The 20,649-nt window shown below is 34.7% G+C and overlaps 1 protein-coding gene across 1 annotated transcript; it reads left to right on the forward strand.

The window, feature by feature from the left end:
* The first annotated feature begins 18,214 nt into the window (after positions 1 to 18,214).
* On the forward strand, positions 18,215 to 20,001 carry LOC111917913 (ribulose bisphosphate carboxylase small subunit, chloroplastic-like). Its single transcript, XM_023913549.3, has 3 exons — positions 18,215 to 18,439; positions 18,576 to 18,710; positions 19,589 to 20,001. The coding sequence occupies exons 1-3, from the start codon at positions 18,275 to 18,277 to the stop codon at positions 19,820 to 19,822; spliced, it is 534 nt and encodes a 177-aa protein (XP_023769317.1). The 5' UTR covers positions 18,215 to 18,274; the 3' UTR covers positions 19,823 to 20,001.
* Positions 20,002 to 20,649: the final 648 nt, after the last annotated feature.

A 20,649-nucleotide genomic window follows, 5' to 3' on the forward strand; every position in this document is an offset into this window, starting at 1 on the left:
TGCTGACAATCCTATGGAATGGTTAGTCAAGCATTTAGGTTTCTCGATCTCTGATTTATTTGACATAGAACTTAATCGAACACATCAATTTAGTTCTGACCGGGCCTGGCACATAAGTCAAATCAAATCATCGAGCGGCCGAGATATCGCTTTTACCTTCTTAGATAAAAGTTACAGATAAACTTCGACTTATATGCATTTACTTATTCATTAACCAACTATACACAACAATACGTTTTATAACACCGAGTTACTGATGCATTTTCGTATTATCAATGTACAATCAATTAACAAATAACAAATCATATATCTAGGTTTTAAGACCATATGATATTATCGTCTTGCGATCACCTTTTATATCGTATTCCATAAGGTGATTCCAGCAAGCGCGGGTTTATTCCAATGCTCAAAACTAGTTCATAAGCACTCATGAACGTTGTAGCAATCCTTTGCTATGTCTAACACCATTTAGACATTCTACACACCAATTCATGACAATCTTCATTCATATCTACTTCCAACATATAAACGATTGTGGACCATTTGAACAATTTCTATTATTCTTAATAATCTTAATTATTCTGGAAGTCAAAACATGCAAAATGAAACAATAGCTAAACAATTAACATAAGATAGTAACATTACTCATAAATAAAACTCCTTTATTTAATCATCAAATGTCAATAACATTTATCTATTACACGTTTCTAATACTATCTAATCTATGCTAATATCATCCTTCAGCCCAATACTCCTAGCATGCTGCAAGTGCTTAACCCTACTCAGTCCCTTCGTAAGCGGATCTGCTGGGTTATCTTCTGATGATATCCTCTTCACTACGAGTTGTCCTTCTTCTACACGATGTCTAATGAAGTGATACTTTCTGTCGATATGTCTTGATCTACCATGATCCCTCGGTTCCTTGGTCAAGGCAACCGCGCCTTCGTTATCACAGAAAATCTCCATTGGCTCCTTTATGGCAGGTACAACTCCAAGATCACCGATGAAGTTCTTTAGCCATATTGCCTCCTTCGACGCTTCGCTCGCTGCAATGTACTCTGATTCGCACGTTGAATCAGCTACGGTTTCCTATTTGGAATTCTTCCATGTCACTGCTCCTCCATTTAGGGTAAAGACCCAGCCCGACTGCGAACGGTAGTTGTCCCTGTCGGTTTGAAAACTGGCGTCACTATACCCTCGCACCTTCAAGTCATCACTCCCTCCGAGGACTAAGAACCATTCCTTCGTCCTCCGAAGGTACTTAAGGATGTTCTTCACCGCAATCCAATGTGCTCTGCCAGGATTCCCTTGATATCTGCTAACCATGCTCAAAGCGAAGGCTACATCAGGGCGAGTACAAGTCATAGCGTACATGATTGAGCCAACTGCGGAAGCGTATGGTACTCGGCTCATTTCTGCTATCTCAGCTTCGGTACTCGGACTTTGAGTCTTACTCAATTTGGCATTACTTTGTATCGGTAGTTCTCCCTTCTTTGAGTTTTCCATACTAAAACGTTTTAGTACCTTCTCTAAGTAAGTATTCTGACTAAGTCCAATTAGTCTCTTACTTCTTTCTCTTACTATCCTTATTCCCAAAATGTAAGAAGCCTCTCCGAGGTCCTTCATAGCGAAGCACTTCCCGAGCCAGGACTTAACCTCCTGCAGAGTCGGGATGTCGTTTCCTATGAGTAATATGTCATCGACATACAGAACGAGAAAGCTTACTATACTCCCACTGGCTTTGACATATACACAAGACTCGTCTTCGCTTCATACAAATCCAAACTCTTTGACTTTCTCATCGAAGCAAGGATTCCATCTGCGAGACGCTTGCTTAAGTCCATAAATGGACTTCTCAAGCTTACACACTCTATTCGGATGCTTCGGATCCACAAAACCCTCTGGCTGAGCCATGTAAACATCCTCAGCCAACTTTCCGTTAAGGAAAGCGGTCTTGACATCCATTTGCCAAATCTCATAATCATGAAATGCGGCAATTGCTAGCATCACTCTAATAGATTTAATCTTCGCAACTGGTGAGAAGGTCTCATCATAGTCAACTCCGGGAGTTTGAGTAAAGCCCTTCGCGACCAATCGCGCTTTATATGTGTGTACGTTTCCATCCACGTCGGTCTTCTTCTTGAAGATCCATTTGCACCCAACGGTCTTACGTCCGGGCACGTAATCAACCAAATTCCAAACTTGGTTATCATACATGGATTGGATCTCGCTATCCATTGCCTCTTTCCACTTTGCAGACTCCGGGCCTGCCATGGCTTCCTTATAGCTATTAGGTTCATCAAGGTTTACTAGTGTACCATCACTAATATACGTGTCCCCTTCGGTAGTAATATGAAAGCCATAAAACTGGGGATGAACTCTAACTCTATCGGAACGTATAAGAGGTAAGGATTCGTCAATCGGTTCAACCGGAGTTTCCTCCTCGGGTTGAATGCCAGCAGCAGAGGTTCCTTCATCTATCGACTCTTGAATCTCTTCAAGTTCGATTTGCCTCCCACTGTCTCCTTGGCTCATGAGTTCTCTCTCTTGGAAAACTCCTCTCCTCGCAACGAAGACAACATTGTCCTTCGGTCTATAGAAGAGATATCCAAAGGATGTCTGCGGGTAGCCGATGAAAATACATCGCTCACTTCGAGTTTCAAGCTTGTCGTGAGTATCTCGTCTTATGAAAGCCTCGCAACCCCAAACCTTGATATGTGCCAACGAGGGAGCTTTCCCTGTCCACATCTCGTGAGGTGTTTTGGCAACCTTCTTAGTAGGGACTCGGTTAAGGATATGGGCGGCAGTCTCTAAGGCATACCCCCAAAAAGAGAAAGGTAGTGAAGCACGACTCATCATAGAGCGAACCATATCCAATAAGGTTCGATTACGCCTTTCTGCCACACCATTTAACTGCGGTGTCCTAGGAGGCATCAATTGTGAAACTATTCCACACTCCTTGAGATAATCGTGGAATTCAAGACTTAGGTACTCTCCTCCTCGATCGGATCGAAGCATCTTGATTTTCCTGCCCAATTGATTCTCCACTTCATTCTTGAACTCTTTGAACTTTTCAAAGGTGTCTGACTTTTGCTTGATTAAGTAGATATACCCATATCTACTATAGTCATCGGTAAAAGTCACATAGAAGCGGTTCCCATCCTTCGTGGTTGATCTAAACGGTCCACATACATCGGTATGTATTAGGTCCAATAGACCCTCGCCCCTTTCACATGTACTCGTGAAGGGTGACTTAGTCATTTTTCCAAGTAAACAAGACTCGCATGTGTCATCTTCCCTAAGGTCGAATGACTCCAACATTCCATCCTTTTGGAGTTGGGCTATGCATTTCTTGTTGACATGTCCAAGACGACAATGCCACAAGGATGCTTTATCCATACTAGTGGAAGAATCAATATTCAAAACATCATTTCCTAAGTTATCAACAATCATAACGGTTTCATATATTCCATTACATGGTATAGCTTCAAAGTAAAAGACACCATTTAGATAAGCCAAAATAGAACCATTCTCATTATTAAAAGAAAATCTAAATCCTTGTCTATATAAACCATGAAATGAAATGATGCTTCTAGCCATTTCTGGCGAATAGCAACAATTGTTCATATCTAAAACCAAACTATTCCTAAGCACTAAAGAATACACTCCAATCTTGGTCACAGGCGACGATCTTCTGTTCCCCATGATTAGATTGATCCTTCCTTGCTCCACATCCCTACTTCTTCTTAGTCCCTGCACATTAGAACAAATGTGATAACCACAACCGGTATCAAGAACCCAAGAAATAGCATGATTAGAATCGTTAGATTTGATTGTGTATATATCTGCGAAAGATGGCTTGATCTTTCCCTCTTTGATTGCTTGCAGGTAATCTGGGCAGCTTCTCTTCCAATGTCCTATCTTGTGGCAGTGGTGGCACTCTGCCTCCTTTGGGTTAGAGCAGGGCTTAGCGGGATCAACTTTGGTCCCACTAGAAGAGGCACCATCTCGGGCTGTCACCTTGTGATAGTTCTTCGATGAAGCTTTCCTCTTCTTTCCCTTTCCTTGACCAATAGCCAAGACAGGAGCAGCGGGCGGATTGGGAGTAGGTGCAACAGACTTGTCCTTGAAGTTGCTCTCAGCGACCCTCAAGAGACCTTGGAGTTTGCTTAGGGTGACCTCTTCTTTATTCATGTGGTAGGTCATCCTAAATTGGTTGTACATCGGTGGCAAAGAGTGAAGCACCATATCGATCTCCAAGTCTTCACCGAAGTCAACATTTAACTTGCGAAGGCGGTCGACATACCTTTGCATCTTTTGCAGGTGCACGGTAAGAGATTCTCCATGACCCATCTTAGCGGAAATCATGTTGGTGAAAATCTCATAACGCTCTTGTCTCGCGTTTTGGTTTTGGTGGTATCTCTCCAATAAGTCTTGGTGCATTTCGTACGGGTACATGTCCTCGTAGGACTTTTGGAATTCGGAGTTCATGGTAGCAATCATGATGCAATGTACCTTCATTGCATCTCGCTCATGAGTCTCAAAGGCGGTGATTTCGGCGGGAGTAGCAACTTTGGGGTTGATTTTCTCGAGCTTCTCATCGAGGACATACTCCTTATCCTCATAGCGAGCAATTGTGCGAATGTATCTTATCCATTCGCTAAAGTTCGTTCCATCGAAGGTGACCTTTTGGCAAAGGCTCATCAACGTGAAAGAACTAGCAGTAGCGTTGTTTGCGTTCGACATCTACAATTAGAAAGGACAAAGATAGATTAGAATAAGAATCCCTAATTATCACCCAATAAGAAAAATTAGGGCTAGGATCCAACATTAACATGTACATACTAGAAAAGGAATGCCGTAATCTAACATGCAAATAAATTGAAGGTAAGTGAATGACGATTCACTAATTCTCCATCACAAAACTTAAACTATTAGTCCTAAGTGTTTTTGAGAATTCCTAGGTTCGGATGAGATTCATTGAAACTATTCAATGGCATGTTTAAATCTCGATATGCCCCTCTTGTTTGTGACTGGGATACCGAGGATCACAAAGCGGGTGTGAATTACCATGCAGATTCACATGGTGCCTTCATTGTAACGATCACCTATTCGATGTGCCGGTAAACCACACACGCTCCATCGAACTATGATAAACAATGAATCACCCTTTGCCACCTTCGCTTAGAACCAATTAGTGTGCCGGTAAACCACACACGCTCCACTAACTTCTTAGCAAGGTGCAAAGTGTAATTTCATGGGATTGCATCAATTCACTTTTCCTAAAGTAACTAAGATTGGGAAATTTATTAAAATATGTGTAGTTACTTTATATTTCTTATTATACTTTTAATGAGAGGATGAGGTTGCCCTATCCTACCCGTTCGGCTAACGACCCTCCACCAATCAAGCAAGCGGTGGGTGTGAGTGTACACCCATTAAGCGCCATTTTATAGGCCGCAACCTTATACCCACCTTATAGATCGGCTTCGTGAATGAGGCCTACTAACAGTAAGACTAGCATTTAGTTATACATATATATATTATTCTAGTAATATCATATTAGTATAGGGTTGTATTTTAAAACTTTTAAAATCTAGGGTTTGAAATTTAAGTTGTCTAAATTAAAACTTTTAATCACAAATATAAATTTCAAAACTTGAGGGCAAGTTTTAAACATTTAAAACATGGAGGATCAAATAACAAATAATTCCAATTAACAATTAATATCCTAATTATCTATATTTGATTTTATTCAAGATAATTACCAAAATAATTAAAATAATTAATTAATTATCATATAAGGAAATTAAATATTTTATTAGTTGATAAATACCTTTAACTAGATCAAGATAATAGTCATATATATCAAAAAATCGGATTTAGATTGATCTATTATGATTAAGGTAAGTTTCCATAAGATAATTATGAAAAAATCCCGAATCTGGCCATTCCTGACGCCTGGACTCGCTGAGTGCACAAGGGGACTCGCCGAGTCAGGCCTACTCGCCGAGTCCACCTTGGAACTCGCCGAGTCCATGACTCAGAAACCTAAAAATCGAATTTTGCAGGTTTGTTTCAGTTAATCAAGCAACAATTTAAAGAAAACCAAGCTAGGCTCTGATACCACTGATGGGTTTTAGCCATAAGAACTTTCCTATGTGCGCATGCAAAACCCTAATGCTTGGATCTAGGCTTTCTAATAAACATGCTTTGAATCCAAGACTTCTAATGACTAATTAGGTTAAATAACAACATTGAAACAGATCTAGAATCATACCTTTGAGTTCCTTGTTGATCTTGAGGTCTTGGAGCTTCTAGAGTCACAAATGTCACTCCTCTAATGGCTTACAAACACCAATAGCAAGGAAGATGATTTAGGAGAGAGAAGAGGGGAGGAAATCGGCCAGGGTTCTCTTGCTTTTGGAGAGGTTCCGATTTCCTTATACCATGGGGTCTATTTATACTTGTAGACTCCTTAAGGGTTACAACCTAAACCCTAATTGGATAATCTTCTCTTAAGGCTATCCAAATCCTTTCCATAGATAAGCCTTGGACGAATTAGCTATCCTTTTAGCTTCTAGAATTCGTTCCTAGCATATCCATAAGGATTTACAGTCTAAAGCTTAACTATCAAACAATTGATAGTTTATACCCCTTTATTTAATTAACCTCTTTAAGTCACCAAATTAATTCTAATTAATTCTATGACTTATAATAATCAAATAACAAATATATTATTCATTATATTATTCTCATAATATATTAATAATATTTACTCTCTCGTAATAAATCATCCTATCAAGTTGCTATGGTGAAGGCAACCCAAAAGGACCATGCACAACCGGGTCAAATACTTGCCTAATATAGTTGCAGCCTTAGATACTATTCCAACAAAAAATAGAGCCTTGAACACTTGCAAGGGTCTAGAAAAGTGCTACAACAAAAGATGATGACTTGCTTGATGAATCTTTGCTCACTCCTTATTCTTTCTTCCTTCAATGGCTTCAAAGAACACCAAAAACGGCTTAAATAAAGGAGGAATGATATTAGGTGTTCTCAGGTCTAAAGGAGGCTATGGAGGATCAGGGTAAGCAAATCATATCCTCCTTATTCCTTTAAATAAGGAGCAAAACCCACAAAATTAGGGTTTGTCACTTGCTAGCTACCACGCCGTAGCCATATACTGCCACGCCATGGCGGCTTAAATGGACATGCGATCTTAACTTGATTTGCTACGTCGGGAAAACCCTAAAATTCCAAAACTTGAAAATGCAAGGTACCTCAGGATCTTAGTGTTACAATGTAACCTATTATAGGTGGTGATGGTACCCATTTACTTGAACCAGAACCGGTCTAAGATCACTCCTAGAATCCAACATATAGGTTCTGGTTTGGTCCTAAAAAGTGCCCAAAAAAGGGTATCAATCAATTTGGTTGTGATCCAGGACCACGCCTATCGCCACCATATATCACAATGCATGCGACTTATACATTTTTTATGTTAGTTTTTTTAAAATCACTATATTTTGGAAACTTAACAGAAGTCATTATATTTTGGATAACTATAAAAGAAAATCGCTATATTTTTCAATTTTGACACCCATAATATAAAGTGACCATATAGTGCCACATCATCATTCCATGTTAACATGCAACATCAACCGGAAACCGAGTGACTGGTTAAGTGATCAGAATTATAACATATTAGTAAACAGAGTGTCCAATTTGAGACAAAAAAAGCACAATGTCAAAATCATTTTTTTCTGAAAACTTAATGACTTTTGTGAAAACTTCTTCTGCTGGACACACTTATGAGAGGCAAATCCTAAACCATAAGTAGAAATATTAAAATTACTTGTATTTTATTAAGTGTTCGTGGGAATATGGGTTGGGTATGTTGTTAGATTTTGGGGTATTAAGAATATCAATTAAATTGGATATTTCTTAGATCGTGATTGCAATCACTTTCCAAAATCTGTGTTTTAGACCCGATAGCTTGGGGTATCACGAAATCATATATTGGATAACCTAAAGAAGTTCAATTTAGAAGTCAGTCCACTTCTAAATCAAAAACATAGAAAAGTACCTTGTTGTTTTGTATTCTTGATAGATGGATCAAATCAGAAGTATGATGTTCGTGTATATATGTTCCAACCCGTTTTCTGGAACCATAAAATGTTCTTATACAAGACGGAAAGTAGTCCAACATAAGTTGCATGATTTTTGTTGGAAAAAAATGTTGGTTATTAATACATAACTAACTTATGACATCATCATAATATCACCATCAGCGGCTCTACCCCTTGGACCCTACTAAGGGTGCAATCCCTTGGAACCCTACAACCAGGGGAGCTGCCCTCGGATCCCCGTATTCATGAGTTTACATTTATCACTCCAAGTGTGCACCCTACACCTCCTATATTGATTAGTAAATGGAGCTCATCATATCTCATTATTAATAATAACTACACCAAAATATGTTGATAACACTAAAATTACCAACATAATTAAGGTACTTCAAGTATTATAATAAAAACATGAAAGGTACATATGAAATTAAATAAGTAGTACAAAAATTCAGAATTTTTGTTATGTTTTGGCTAAGATGAAGAAACAATTGAATTAGTATGTTCATATTAGAAAGAATAATGTCAAATTGCTTATGTATATATTGTTATGTAATTATCTCACCTAACAACATGTTCATTAGATGGGAGAGCAGCCCTAATTTCTTCAACTCCATCTGTTGGACAAACTTTTGAGAGGTAAATTCTAAACCCTAAGTAGACATTCTAGAATTACTTGGATTTTGTTGAGTGCTTGTGGAAATATGGATTGGGTGACTTAGCTATATCAAGTATTATGACAAAAGCATGAAAGGAACATATGAAATTGAACGACTATCAAATAAAATTAAAAATTCAATTTTTTCGTTAAATATAAATAAGCAATATAATTAGTATGAACATGTTAAAAAGAATAATGTCAAATTTCCCATGTATATATGGTTATGCAAGTAAAGAACAAGTAAATGGCACAGCTAGTAAGTATAAGCGAATGAGAGTAAGGAATCTTGGAACTGCGTAAAGTTTCCTAATGTTTATTAGAAATGGAATGAATTCAAGAATTCCAATATTTAATGAAGAAAATAATAGAATTGACAAAATACTTTTTGATTTGTATTTATATATAATGTAACGTCCTAGATTTCAAACCAAAATTTTCATTTAAAATCAAAAGCATTTGTTCCAATTACAACTTCAAAGATCTAAATAAAACTATTTGATTCAAAATACTCATAGTATAGACATAAAAGTTATTAAGTGCGGAAAACTCCAATGGATGTGATACGATAAAGCCACACCCTTCCTTTAATATAAGAAAAACCTGAAACAATTTAAACATAAAAATGTAAGAACAAAGCTTAGTGAGCTCTCTAAGATAAATATATCATACATACAATGGGCCTAGCCCTAGGGGTATATTTCAACCCATGTGAATGTCATGATCCAACCATAATCTTACAATCACTTTCGTTGTTACAACTCAACTGCAGTCTTTCCTACCATGATCTAACCATGGTCTTTCACACAAGTCATAAAGATAAATAACAAACAATGAAACCTAATGTGAATGTTATGATCCAACCATAATATTACAATCAATTTTGTTGCTACAGCCTAGCTACAGTCTTTCCTGCCATGATCCAACCATGGTCTTTCATGAAAAAAGTCACAAAGACAATCTAACATATCAACAACTACCTCAACAACTGAACAACTAACCCAAGGTACCTAATGCCAAACCGAGACAATTCTTTAGCCAAATAATCGGTTCTAACAAAGTTTGATTAAAAGTAAAACAGGTCAAAAATTCAACGGTCAAAGTCAACTGAGTAGGTCTCCACGACATGACCAGTTGTTGGCCACATCGTGGCTACCAAAAAGATAAAACAATCGTCATGAGTCCTGCCACCACATCGTGGGCCTTCTTTGGCCACGTCATGGTTTCATTCTGAAAGGCTTTTCTTTATTAAGAGCTTAATCCATAAAGACCAAGGCTCATAACATCATATTTGGTTCCTAATAGCTTCATAATGGATAAAGTTTCCAACTTTATCCATTAGGATGGTCCAAACGACCAAGATCTAAACTTTAAGTCTCAAAGAGTCCAAGAATGCATCCTCCTCAACTTAATCCATTAAGTCTAAGCCTCCAACTTTTAGATCTGAATTAACATGATGCTTAGATGGATAAAGTTTCCAAGTTTAGCCATAATAATGCTACAAAATTCTAAGATCTAAAACCATAAGTAAAGAAATGTCTAAAAAACCCACTTTTTTCATTTATAGATTAAGAGAGTTCTTGCATACGCTCTTTACTCCACCAAATCACTAGATACAAACTTTAAATATGAACCAAAACTCATGGAGTTCTTCAAAAACAATGAAACAAGCCATAAAGGGGCCAAAACTCATAAAAACGGACCAAAACACAAAATACTCATAGATCTAATGATGAAACACAATAAAGCAACGATCTTTGCAACTCACAAGGGTCTAGAAGGTGAATGGAGGCTGAATACTTCCAATGCATAAATTTAAGGACCAATCTTTCTTGTTCTTCTTCCTTTTAGAGAACAATACCACCAAAAGAAAGCATAAGATTGGCATTAACAGAGTACCAACATGGATTTAGGAGAGCGGATGAGTTCCAAACACTTCAATGGAGGCTAGGGTTTCATTAGAGGTGTTCTAGAGGAGGTGTAGGCTGAAAATGAAGAAGTTCTTAGGGTTAATGGCCTTTAAATACCCCAAAACCCTAAAAACGCACAACCCACTGGGTCAGGGGGGGGCGTGTTCTTCAGATAAATACCTGATTTTTTTTTCGGTTTTTAGCTTCAACTTCAAACGGTCATAACTTCTTCGTTCTAACTCCGTGTTCAGTGATCTTTATATGCACGTGAAGGTATTAACAATCTCCAGAATACTATCTAATTACTTTTGACTAAAAACATACCGAAATAAATTCATTAATTCATGCAAGAAGCCTGCAATATTACTTTTCCCATTTTACCATTTGGCTCTAAAACATAGTTCAATGGCTTAAATCACGTAACCACCATTATCATCATCCAATAGGGTCTAAACTCTATTCCCTTAAAGACCAAAACCTTTATTCAATCAAATTACAGTCTGCTATCCCAAATCAGAAACATCCTTAAACTAGATGTTACATATAAGGTCGTAGAAATTTGAATAATGACAACATATTGAAGTTAGTAAATAATAACATTATGTTTACAAAACATGTAAATGTTCCAGTACCATGTAATCCATCATTGGAATGGAAAGAACCATAAAAATGGTTGACCTTATAAGTGTATAATTTTAGTAAATTATGCCCAATAGACTATGTTTAAGGCTATGTAACTTTATTATAAATGAAGCAAATCAGTTGATTATTTCTTCTATCTTGTAGTCAATAAAACAAAGAATACATAGTAAAAATAATCAATCGAATCCGAATTCCTATGAAGAATATATAAGTTTACAAAGTTAAGTAAAAATTATACACAAAGATGGAAATGTTGAACTTTTGTAATCCTAGAAACTTAAAGTATTTAGATGCTATCTTTAGAGATGCATAATTTGAGTTATAAATATCCAAATCAGTTCATTATTGAGCCAAAAAATCCAGTGGGTTATGAGAGGAAGGTGTAACAAGATGATTCAACTTATTTGGAGATGTATGTATAAGTTATGATTGTTTAAAGTTGGTTGGTGGCTAAGTTTTTGTGTTGTTAACAACTGAGTTGTTGAATTTTGTTGACTTTTTGAAAAATTTGATTTTTTCACAAATTAAATAGAATTATCTTAGAACAAGTTGCTAAAATAAGAGATGATTTTTAGCCAAAATATGACAAGTTTTGGTTCAAAAATATAGAATTTTACTTAATTTTAAAAAGAAATGAAATTGCTAAAACAACATAAAAGACCAAAATAATATATATATTATTACTTTCAAAACATGATGGGACCAGAAAGTTGCTAAAATGATATCCTAAAAATCAAGAAAACACCATTAGGCAATCTGACAAAGTATGACATATGAATGAGAAAATGGTCAAAAATTATCGAAACAAATAGTATTTTAAAAGGTTTCATCAATCTTTTATATCTAATCATGAGAATCCATGATATTTGAAATAAGTTATAAATATCGGACACAAGGGTAAAAATGTTCAAAATGAACATTTTGCTTTTATAAAACATATGTAGCTACCGAAATGGATTCCGAAATGGATTCTAAATGATATGAGAATAACTACATTAATATAGTCATTACATATATATATATATATATATATATATATATATATATATATATATATTAAAATTTTCTTTGCTTAACTACAGTATACTTGGTTGTCTTTTGGCTTATATGGCCCTTATATTTTCTGTTGTTGCCTTTCTTTGATTTGTTCTTATTCTAAATTGTCGATTATTGCCCTTCTACTTCCGTTTCTTTCTTTTTAGTCTTCTTTTATTCCTTTTTTCCACATACATTGCTGACATATCTTTATATTTTCTACGTGTCTACTCCCCTGTCATTTGTTGTCCACGTGCTTTTCTCTTCTTTCTCCCTCTTTCTTTTCCGTTTTATTCTCCAATTACATCTATCCAGATACGCACTAGAACCCCCCTTACTTTCTACTGCTTTCTTGATGCTGACCGACTTATTCACAGTCACTACCGTTTGCCTCCTCCGACTTCCAACTGCAGTGTCCCTCCAGACAACTTCTTCAAAAGCAACGACTCTTGGAGATGAAACCCATCGTCTGCCTCTATGTGCTGAAGGAACCTGGGATGGAACCAAGGTTTTATTTTGGATTTGAAATCAATCTACTGTTCTATTTGGGTAAGATTTCGACTCTATTTTTTTCTTTATTCGGAATTCCATCTTCTCCTACTCTATCCCCAATAGGGTTATGTGCTTTTATTTGTTTTGTAGGCTCAAAGAGAATGATAACGTCTCCTTTTGTGACGTCGTTGTTGTGCCTTTTTCTATCTCTTTATCTTTCTCTGAAATATTTCCTTATGTTGTGTAGTCAGTAGAACAAAAAAGAAGGAGGCAGATGTCGATGGTGATGGTGACGGTGCCGACCACCGGAAAGTGCAGCGGGGGCGTCCATTCGATGGCTATCAGAGGCATCTGGGAACTGAGTCGTTGAAGGAAGTTGATATAATCGATTCCTCTATACAAGATCCATTTCCAACGCTACCTGGTAATCTACTTCTCATTCTATATATTCGTTATCTAATTGTCTTATGCCTCTCCTACTCATGAAGATTTCAAATTGAGTATTAAAAGTTAGAAATAGAATTTGTGTAATGTCTAAGTGCTTTTGCAGTCTTTATGTTCGATGAAATGCCTCAATGAATGTATAACTAATGTTTTGGAGTTAATTTGTGAAAATTTTGTCAAATAGGGTTTATGCTAACTGCTAATAGTATTTACAACAATTTCATCATGATTTGATGAGTTTACCTTGGTAGCTTATCAAAGTTTATTATTTTTTGTTTGGTAATTAGTTGAATATGATGTTTGTAGGTGGAGTAACGGGTGCAACAATCAACTTTACAGTCCCGGTAAAAGTTTTAGTATGACAGGTAATGTCTTTATTATCCATTATTTCATTGTGTTCCTATATTACAGAACGATTTCTTTAAGTCATCAATTTTGTTATATTTATATGTACCTAACCTCTGTTTCTGCTATATAGTATAACTTCCGTCACTATAAATTCTTTACTTATGTTATATTTTTGACTTCCATGACTATAACTTTTTTACTTATGTTATATTTTTTGAAAATGAGGTTTTTGTATTTTTGGATGCTTATACTACTACATATTACATCCAACATACAGTCAAATAATGGTTTTGCCAGTTTGACTCAACTGAACAAATTGTTGATAATAGATGATCACAACTATTTTAAACACAGTGACTATATCAAATCTCAAGACCCCATAGCACACCTACTGGATTCATTGTACAAGGTATAATAATATTTTAAAATACGTTTTAACAAATAATGCAAGTAATATAGAATTTTCATGGAGTCTTTATTAAAATATTTTTTAATCCTTTGCAACTTACAAAGTCAAAAGGGGAGGTTATTCAATCGCTAATGCAGATATCAGGACGCTTACAACTTTTTACAGCACATGTTATCGTCTCTACTACCAAGAGATTATATTTGTAAACTGTTCATATATTTCTTATATATATATATATATATATATATATATATATATATATATATATATATATATATATTTATTTATTTATGTTAATTCTGTTATTTAATTTTGAGCAGATTTAGAAACCTCACTTTCAGGTTGTGTTAGTTGACTTCTTTTTTGTTGGAGTGAAAGGATGGGTTAGTTGCAGGTAAGGCCATTCGGCTATTTGCATCTTTTATTTATTGCCTTAAATTTTATAATATTAAATTAAAGTAACCTTTTCTGGTAATTACATTTAACTTCATATTTTTATGTTACATAAATAGACACTTGATGCTCTCAGGGGCAATAATGGTCATTTCTACCGGAGATGAAAAGGGTGTTCTCATAAACTTTGTATTTTGCTTTCAAGGTTAGCTCTATTTCTACCAACATTTTATGAAGTACTTATTTGTTTTTTATACCTTTTAATGCCAATACCAATGGTTACAGATGTTGGAGTTGGGGTTCTTTCAGTCGAAACGATTGACAAATGGACCAACTACGATCCTCAACAAATGGATGTAGTTGAAAAACATATAAATGCCTTGAGGTAACTATCTTTTTAAAAAATTATATTCTTTTATGATTTCACATGTTAAAAAGGAATGATAAAATCGGTTAGCATTCTTTATTTTACAATAATGTTTTGATAAAAAAAAAGGTTGGAAGTACATTGTCGTAATACGAGAAAATGAAAGTTGGATGCTATATGAAGGAATATATGAAAGTATGCAATAATTGTTGTTATTTTGCAGAGATCGGTGACTTATTAGAGTATCACCATCAGATGAGATCCAAACTTCTTGATGGAGGATGACAAAGTGCATTTTTAGGTTTCAATTTAATAAATAGAATTGTACTTTCAACTATTAATCTTTAAAACGTTGCATTTAGTAGATTTCTTTTAAAAGTAACAGTCTTAAAAGGAAAAATTTTAAGTGCAATGGTATAGATTGCGGTTTCCGCTTCCAAACCATATTATGTTATGTTATTATCTGCAAACCTCATCTTTTGAATGACATGATTCGTTGTCGTAGGCCTGCATGAAAACTTAGTTGTGAAATTCGTAAATGAACAAATCGCACAGAATGCCAACGTACATTTTTTGGCAGAATTGCAGAATTGGTCCCTGTACTATTGTTGGGCGTCAAAGTTAGGAATAACAAGTTTGGATGTTTTTTGTCAACTTTGCTCCTCATTCTTTAGTCATTTTGACACCTTTTTTCCTTGCAATCAATATTTTTAAACTTTTTAGGAACCTTTTTAATATTTAAAGTTTGGCCACAAAACTTTAACGGTTTGACAGCTTTGATCCTTTTTCTAAAAACTTGCTAATTCCTACCCCTTTAATTCTTTAGCCATTTTGACACTTCTGGTCCTTGCAGTCAAAACTTTTACATTTTTTCATAAAAACATGAAAAAACGGTCCGGGGTCTAGCCCTGGCTTTTCATCCTTGCACTTTCTACGTCTGTCATATTTATCGATTCGGAAACAACATTGAAAGCTTACGCGGGGGTAACCTTTCTAGTTACATAATTATGACAAGTGAAGCGTATAGCTAAATAAAATGAAAATATAAAAAGAAAAGTAATTTGCTATATGAGAAAAATGAGGCCAAAACTCTTGCGGGTCGCAAAAGCCAGAAACTCTCTACTTATGAATTGTTTAACAAAGTTATTTGTCATATTATCTCATTGTTTTTTCCAATATATTTATTTTATACTAAGACAAAATTGCAAGAATGGTCCTTGTGGTATGTCAAAACTATCAACTTTGGTCCAAAATGGGTTTGGCTCGCAAGGATGGTCCAATAGTTTCGTTTTGTTGCGAGTTTAGTCCAAAAATTTTAAAACTTTTTATAATGACGAATTTGCCCTTGGTATTTTCCATTTTTCAATTTTTTTTATTATAGTAATATATATATATATATATATATATATATATATATATATATATATATATATATATCATACAATCTCCCTTTCCTCGATCTCCTTTTCATCTCCAACTCGTCTATCTCCCTCGTTTCTCACTTCTCCGGCGAAGAGAGCCACCACAGTTGATGTGGCAGCTTCTCCGCCTCCCCCAGTCGTGACCCACCACCATCCAACATCCCAAATCCAAATCCACAATGGGTGTTTTTCGTTCTTGATTTTGGATCTGAAATAAAACCCAAATCCAAAAGTTGAAGGTGAAGGGTAGATCTGAAATAAGGGTAGATCTGAAACAAAATTCACACACAAAACCTTACCTGAAACGAAAACCCACCATCGATTCGAAGAGAAACGAAAACCCACCATTGATTTTGGATATGGTGGAACACCGGTAAGTTGGTGGTGATGTTGGCATACAACTGAAGTGGATTTTATGGTGGTCGTGGTGGTGTTGTGACAGGCGAAGAGGTGGTGGATGTTCACGGTGGTCACCACACCAACACCACCGGTGTCAAAACCACTGGTGCTCCATTCTTTGTTTGTGAAACAGAGATGGAAGGAAGAAAGAAGATGAATCAAAAGAGAGGGAGTTGTGAGAGAGAGAGAGAGAGAGAGAGAGAGAAAGAGAGAGATTTTATTTTTGTTTTATTTTTAATTGTTTTTTAATTATTGTAATAAAAGAAAATTAGAAAATAAAATAATAAGGGGCAAATCCGTCATTATAAAAGATTTCATAGGAAATTTGACTAAACTTGCAAAAAAAACGAAACTATTGGACCATCCTTGCAAGCCAAACCCATTTTGGACCAAAGTTGCTAGTTTTGACATACCACAGGGACCATTCTTATAATTTTGTCTTATACGAATAATGTTTAGTTCTAATTTATCTAAGAGATTGAATGTTATCAAATAAAATAAAAACTGACATATGTTGTTCGAATTCAACGTAAAACCAATCAAACCAAATTTTATTCGGTTTTACTAGATGTGAAACTCGTGAATTACACGGGTTGATTTAAAGAGATTAAACATTAAAGTGTAAATATATTTTTTTTTTAATGTACAACTTTAAAATAAGGAAGAAACATATTTATTATAATTTAATAGCATATATATGTTATTTAATACTTTACATATATAAGTATATGATTTTAATTTTAAAAATTAAAACAAACCTAAAATTGACAAGTATATAATATTTATTTCAAAAATACCACAAAATGACAAATGTCAAAACTCATGAGAGATTGACATGTGGCAAAAAAAACCTTCATTTATTAAGGAGGATTTTGGTAAACATTTTTTAGGTCAAATATCCATTTTACTGAATCGAACAAATTGATAACAATTAAACTGATCAAATAACATCTTAACATAATGCACTATAAACACATATAATTTGTTTTCAATGTAACTTCGTTAATCAGATGAAGATTAGTACATTACATGTACTCTGAAAGTGGAATGGACTACCAAGACTAGAGGAATTGAAGAACATACTTAATTTCTATTACAAAACTTTCTATCATAAATGATATTCAATCACACATAGTGATTTCAATTGAGAAAGAAAGAAATATAACTATGATAGCAAACCAAAATTTCAAATTGAGTTCAATATCGAGTGAAACTCACTTAAGCTTTGTTTGATGTATAGAGAAAAGATGGATAAAAATTTTAAGATGTTCAAAATTTTGAAATAATTTGAGAAAAGAAACATTATTGATTATTACACTCACCCACCGTCCATGCCTCTCCTTGAAAAGATGAGATAAGATTTTTTGAGCAATGTGCAACTGACACGTGGCGCTCTTTTTCTGGTAGTTTAATGATAAGGCAGTACATCCCGCAATTTTGTGGACACTATGTAAGAAATGACATGAGCCACATGATCTAACGGCTGAGGTTTAGACTCATTTGTTTGTATCCGTTGGATGGCATGTAGCAAAGCGATTGCTCATTTACAACTATTATAAATAGAGCTACGAAAACTGTTTTGAGTCACTGAATTTGCAAAGGGTAGCCTTAAAGTAAAATTACTAAAATGGCCTCGATCTCCTCTGCAGTAGCCACTGTCAGCCGTGCTGCCCCCGCTCAAGCCGTGGCTCCGTTCACCGGCCTCAAGTCCAACTCTGCTTTCCCTGTCACCAAGAAGGCTAACGACTTCTCCTCCCTTCCAAGCAACGGTGGAAGAGTTCAATGCATGAAGGTATATAATATACACATATATATACATATATACATATAAAATTGTTTTGTTTTGGATTAAAACAGAACATTTTTTTTTAAATAATTATCTTGTTTTAGATAGAACAATAATTTAAAAGTTATGATTTTGTGTTTAGGTGTGGCCACCTCTAGGGCTCAAGAAGTTCGAGACTCTTTCATATTTGCCCCCTCTATCTGATGCTTCTTTGGCTAAGGAAGTTGACTACCTTCTCCGCAACAAATGGGTTCCTTGCTTGGAATTCGAGTTGGAGGTCGATTTCTCATCTTTTTCTGAATTATTATAATTTAATAACTTCATTTTAAAAATAACTTTCATCTATCATAAAGTATGCTAAAAATTTGATGACCTTGATCTTTTTTAGCATAGTTTCAATGCATATTTATAATCTTGCAAATGAAAAAACTTTTTAAAACCCATATATGTTTTGAGACAACTTATAATTCATACTTTTTGTTTGCATAATAAAGTGTTACTCTTTTTGTTAGGTTGTTATTAGTTCATATTTTTAAAGTTCGCATTCATTCGCACTTTATTTGAAAAAAAAATTTAAAAATTAAAACCTCAATTATTGAGATAAAAAAATTGCAAGCATTAAAACATTATAAAATGAATAATACATGCTAAAATCGTTGAATTTAAATATATATTTGACCCAAAGTTTTAATCTCGAGGGAATTTATCTTTTTTACATATTAGTAAATAAGTACAAATTTTTAGTTAATTGGTTATTCATGATATATATATTTAAGTATTTGATCAATAAATTTTTATCTAATTTTGACTAAAATTTGGACATTATGATATATAAGTATTAATGAACAAGCAATTATTACTTATTTGTAAAAATGGCTTATAAGTTATAATGACGGATAACATTTATATATAGTTTTAAACTCAATACCCTCGGCAAAAACCCAATTTGTTTTTTTATTTACTGTTTTAGCAACAACTTCTCAAGTCTCATGTACATGCATGCTACTTAAAATTTATCACCAACCTTGATTTAACTAGGAATAATTACATCATTTCATTTTCAAAATTTTTAACTATTTGAATAATCAAAAATTACAATTGTAGAGTAACCCTAGCTAACGTTTTTGGGTGGTATATATACTTGTCTTTATATAGCACGGTTTCGTCTACCGTGAGCACCACCACTCCCCCGGATACTATGATGGACGCTACTGGACAATGTGGAAGTTGCCTATGTTTGGGTGCACTGACTCAGCTCAGGTCATGAAGGAGATCGGAGAGTGCAAGAAGGAGTACCCCAACGCCTTCATCCGTGTTATCGGATTTGACAATGTTCGCCAAGTGCAATGCATCAGTTTCATTGTTTCCAAACCACCAGGCGTTCTCTAAGCGATTTAATCTGGTTATAATGGGTTGGGTTTGTTGAACCTTTAGGGTTCTTCATTAATTTCTTTTTACTTATATGCGAATTTGTCGATTTTCAGATTTTCTGTATGTTTCGTTGTTCATTCCCGAATTTGTATGAGGTGGATAAAGGGAAACGTATAAAATATTTATTTGTGGTTAAATGTATGCTTCCATCTCCTTATGTTTTGAGTTGTGCATTGTTTTAATATAAATTGTGTTTTAGATGTGTGATAATTGTAAACCACTAAACCGAAGACTCGAACTTTTTTTTTTTTTTTTTTTTTTGCATACATAATAGGAGCGGGAAACTAGAAATTGCATGAGTTGGTTTGGTTCTAAAATTTAACTTTAACTTTGTACTTTTTATAATGTTTATTCTTTCATTTTATTAGTTTTTAATATAATTTTTTCGTTGTTATAGAAAAACGATAATTATAAGTTAAATATTTAAATATAGAAAAAGACTTTCATGAAATAAGTTAACACAACCAAAGTGATTCTAACACAACAGTATCTAGTACGTGTTGTCTTTTCTATTTGAGGTCAACGGTTAAGTCCTACCCTAAACATAAGTATTGGTACGTATTGTCTTTCCTATTTGAAGTCAATGGTTAAGTCTTATCGTGAATATAAATAGAATTTATGAATAATTTAAAAATAGATTATATTTGTTGTTAAAAAAATATAATACGGATTTTGGTTAGTAAATATTGTGAATGATTAAGATTTTTTTTTATTAAATATGATGTGAAGATTTTTTTTTTAAATGGGACCTCTTGATGGGTGAATTTATGGATACGATTTCAATA

The sequence above is a fragment of the Lactuca sativa genome, chromosome 4 (genome assembly GCF_002870075.4).
Source record: "Lactuca sativa cultivar Salinas chromosome 4, Lsat_Salinas_v11, whole genome shotgun sequence".
NCBI lineage: Eukaryota > Viridiplantae > Streptophyta > Magnoliopsida > Asterales > Asteraceae > Lactuca > Lactuca sativa.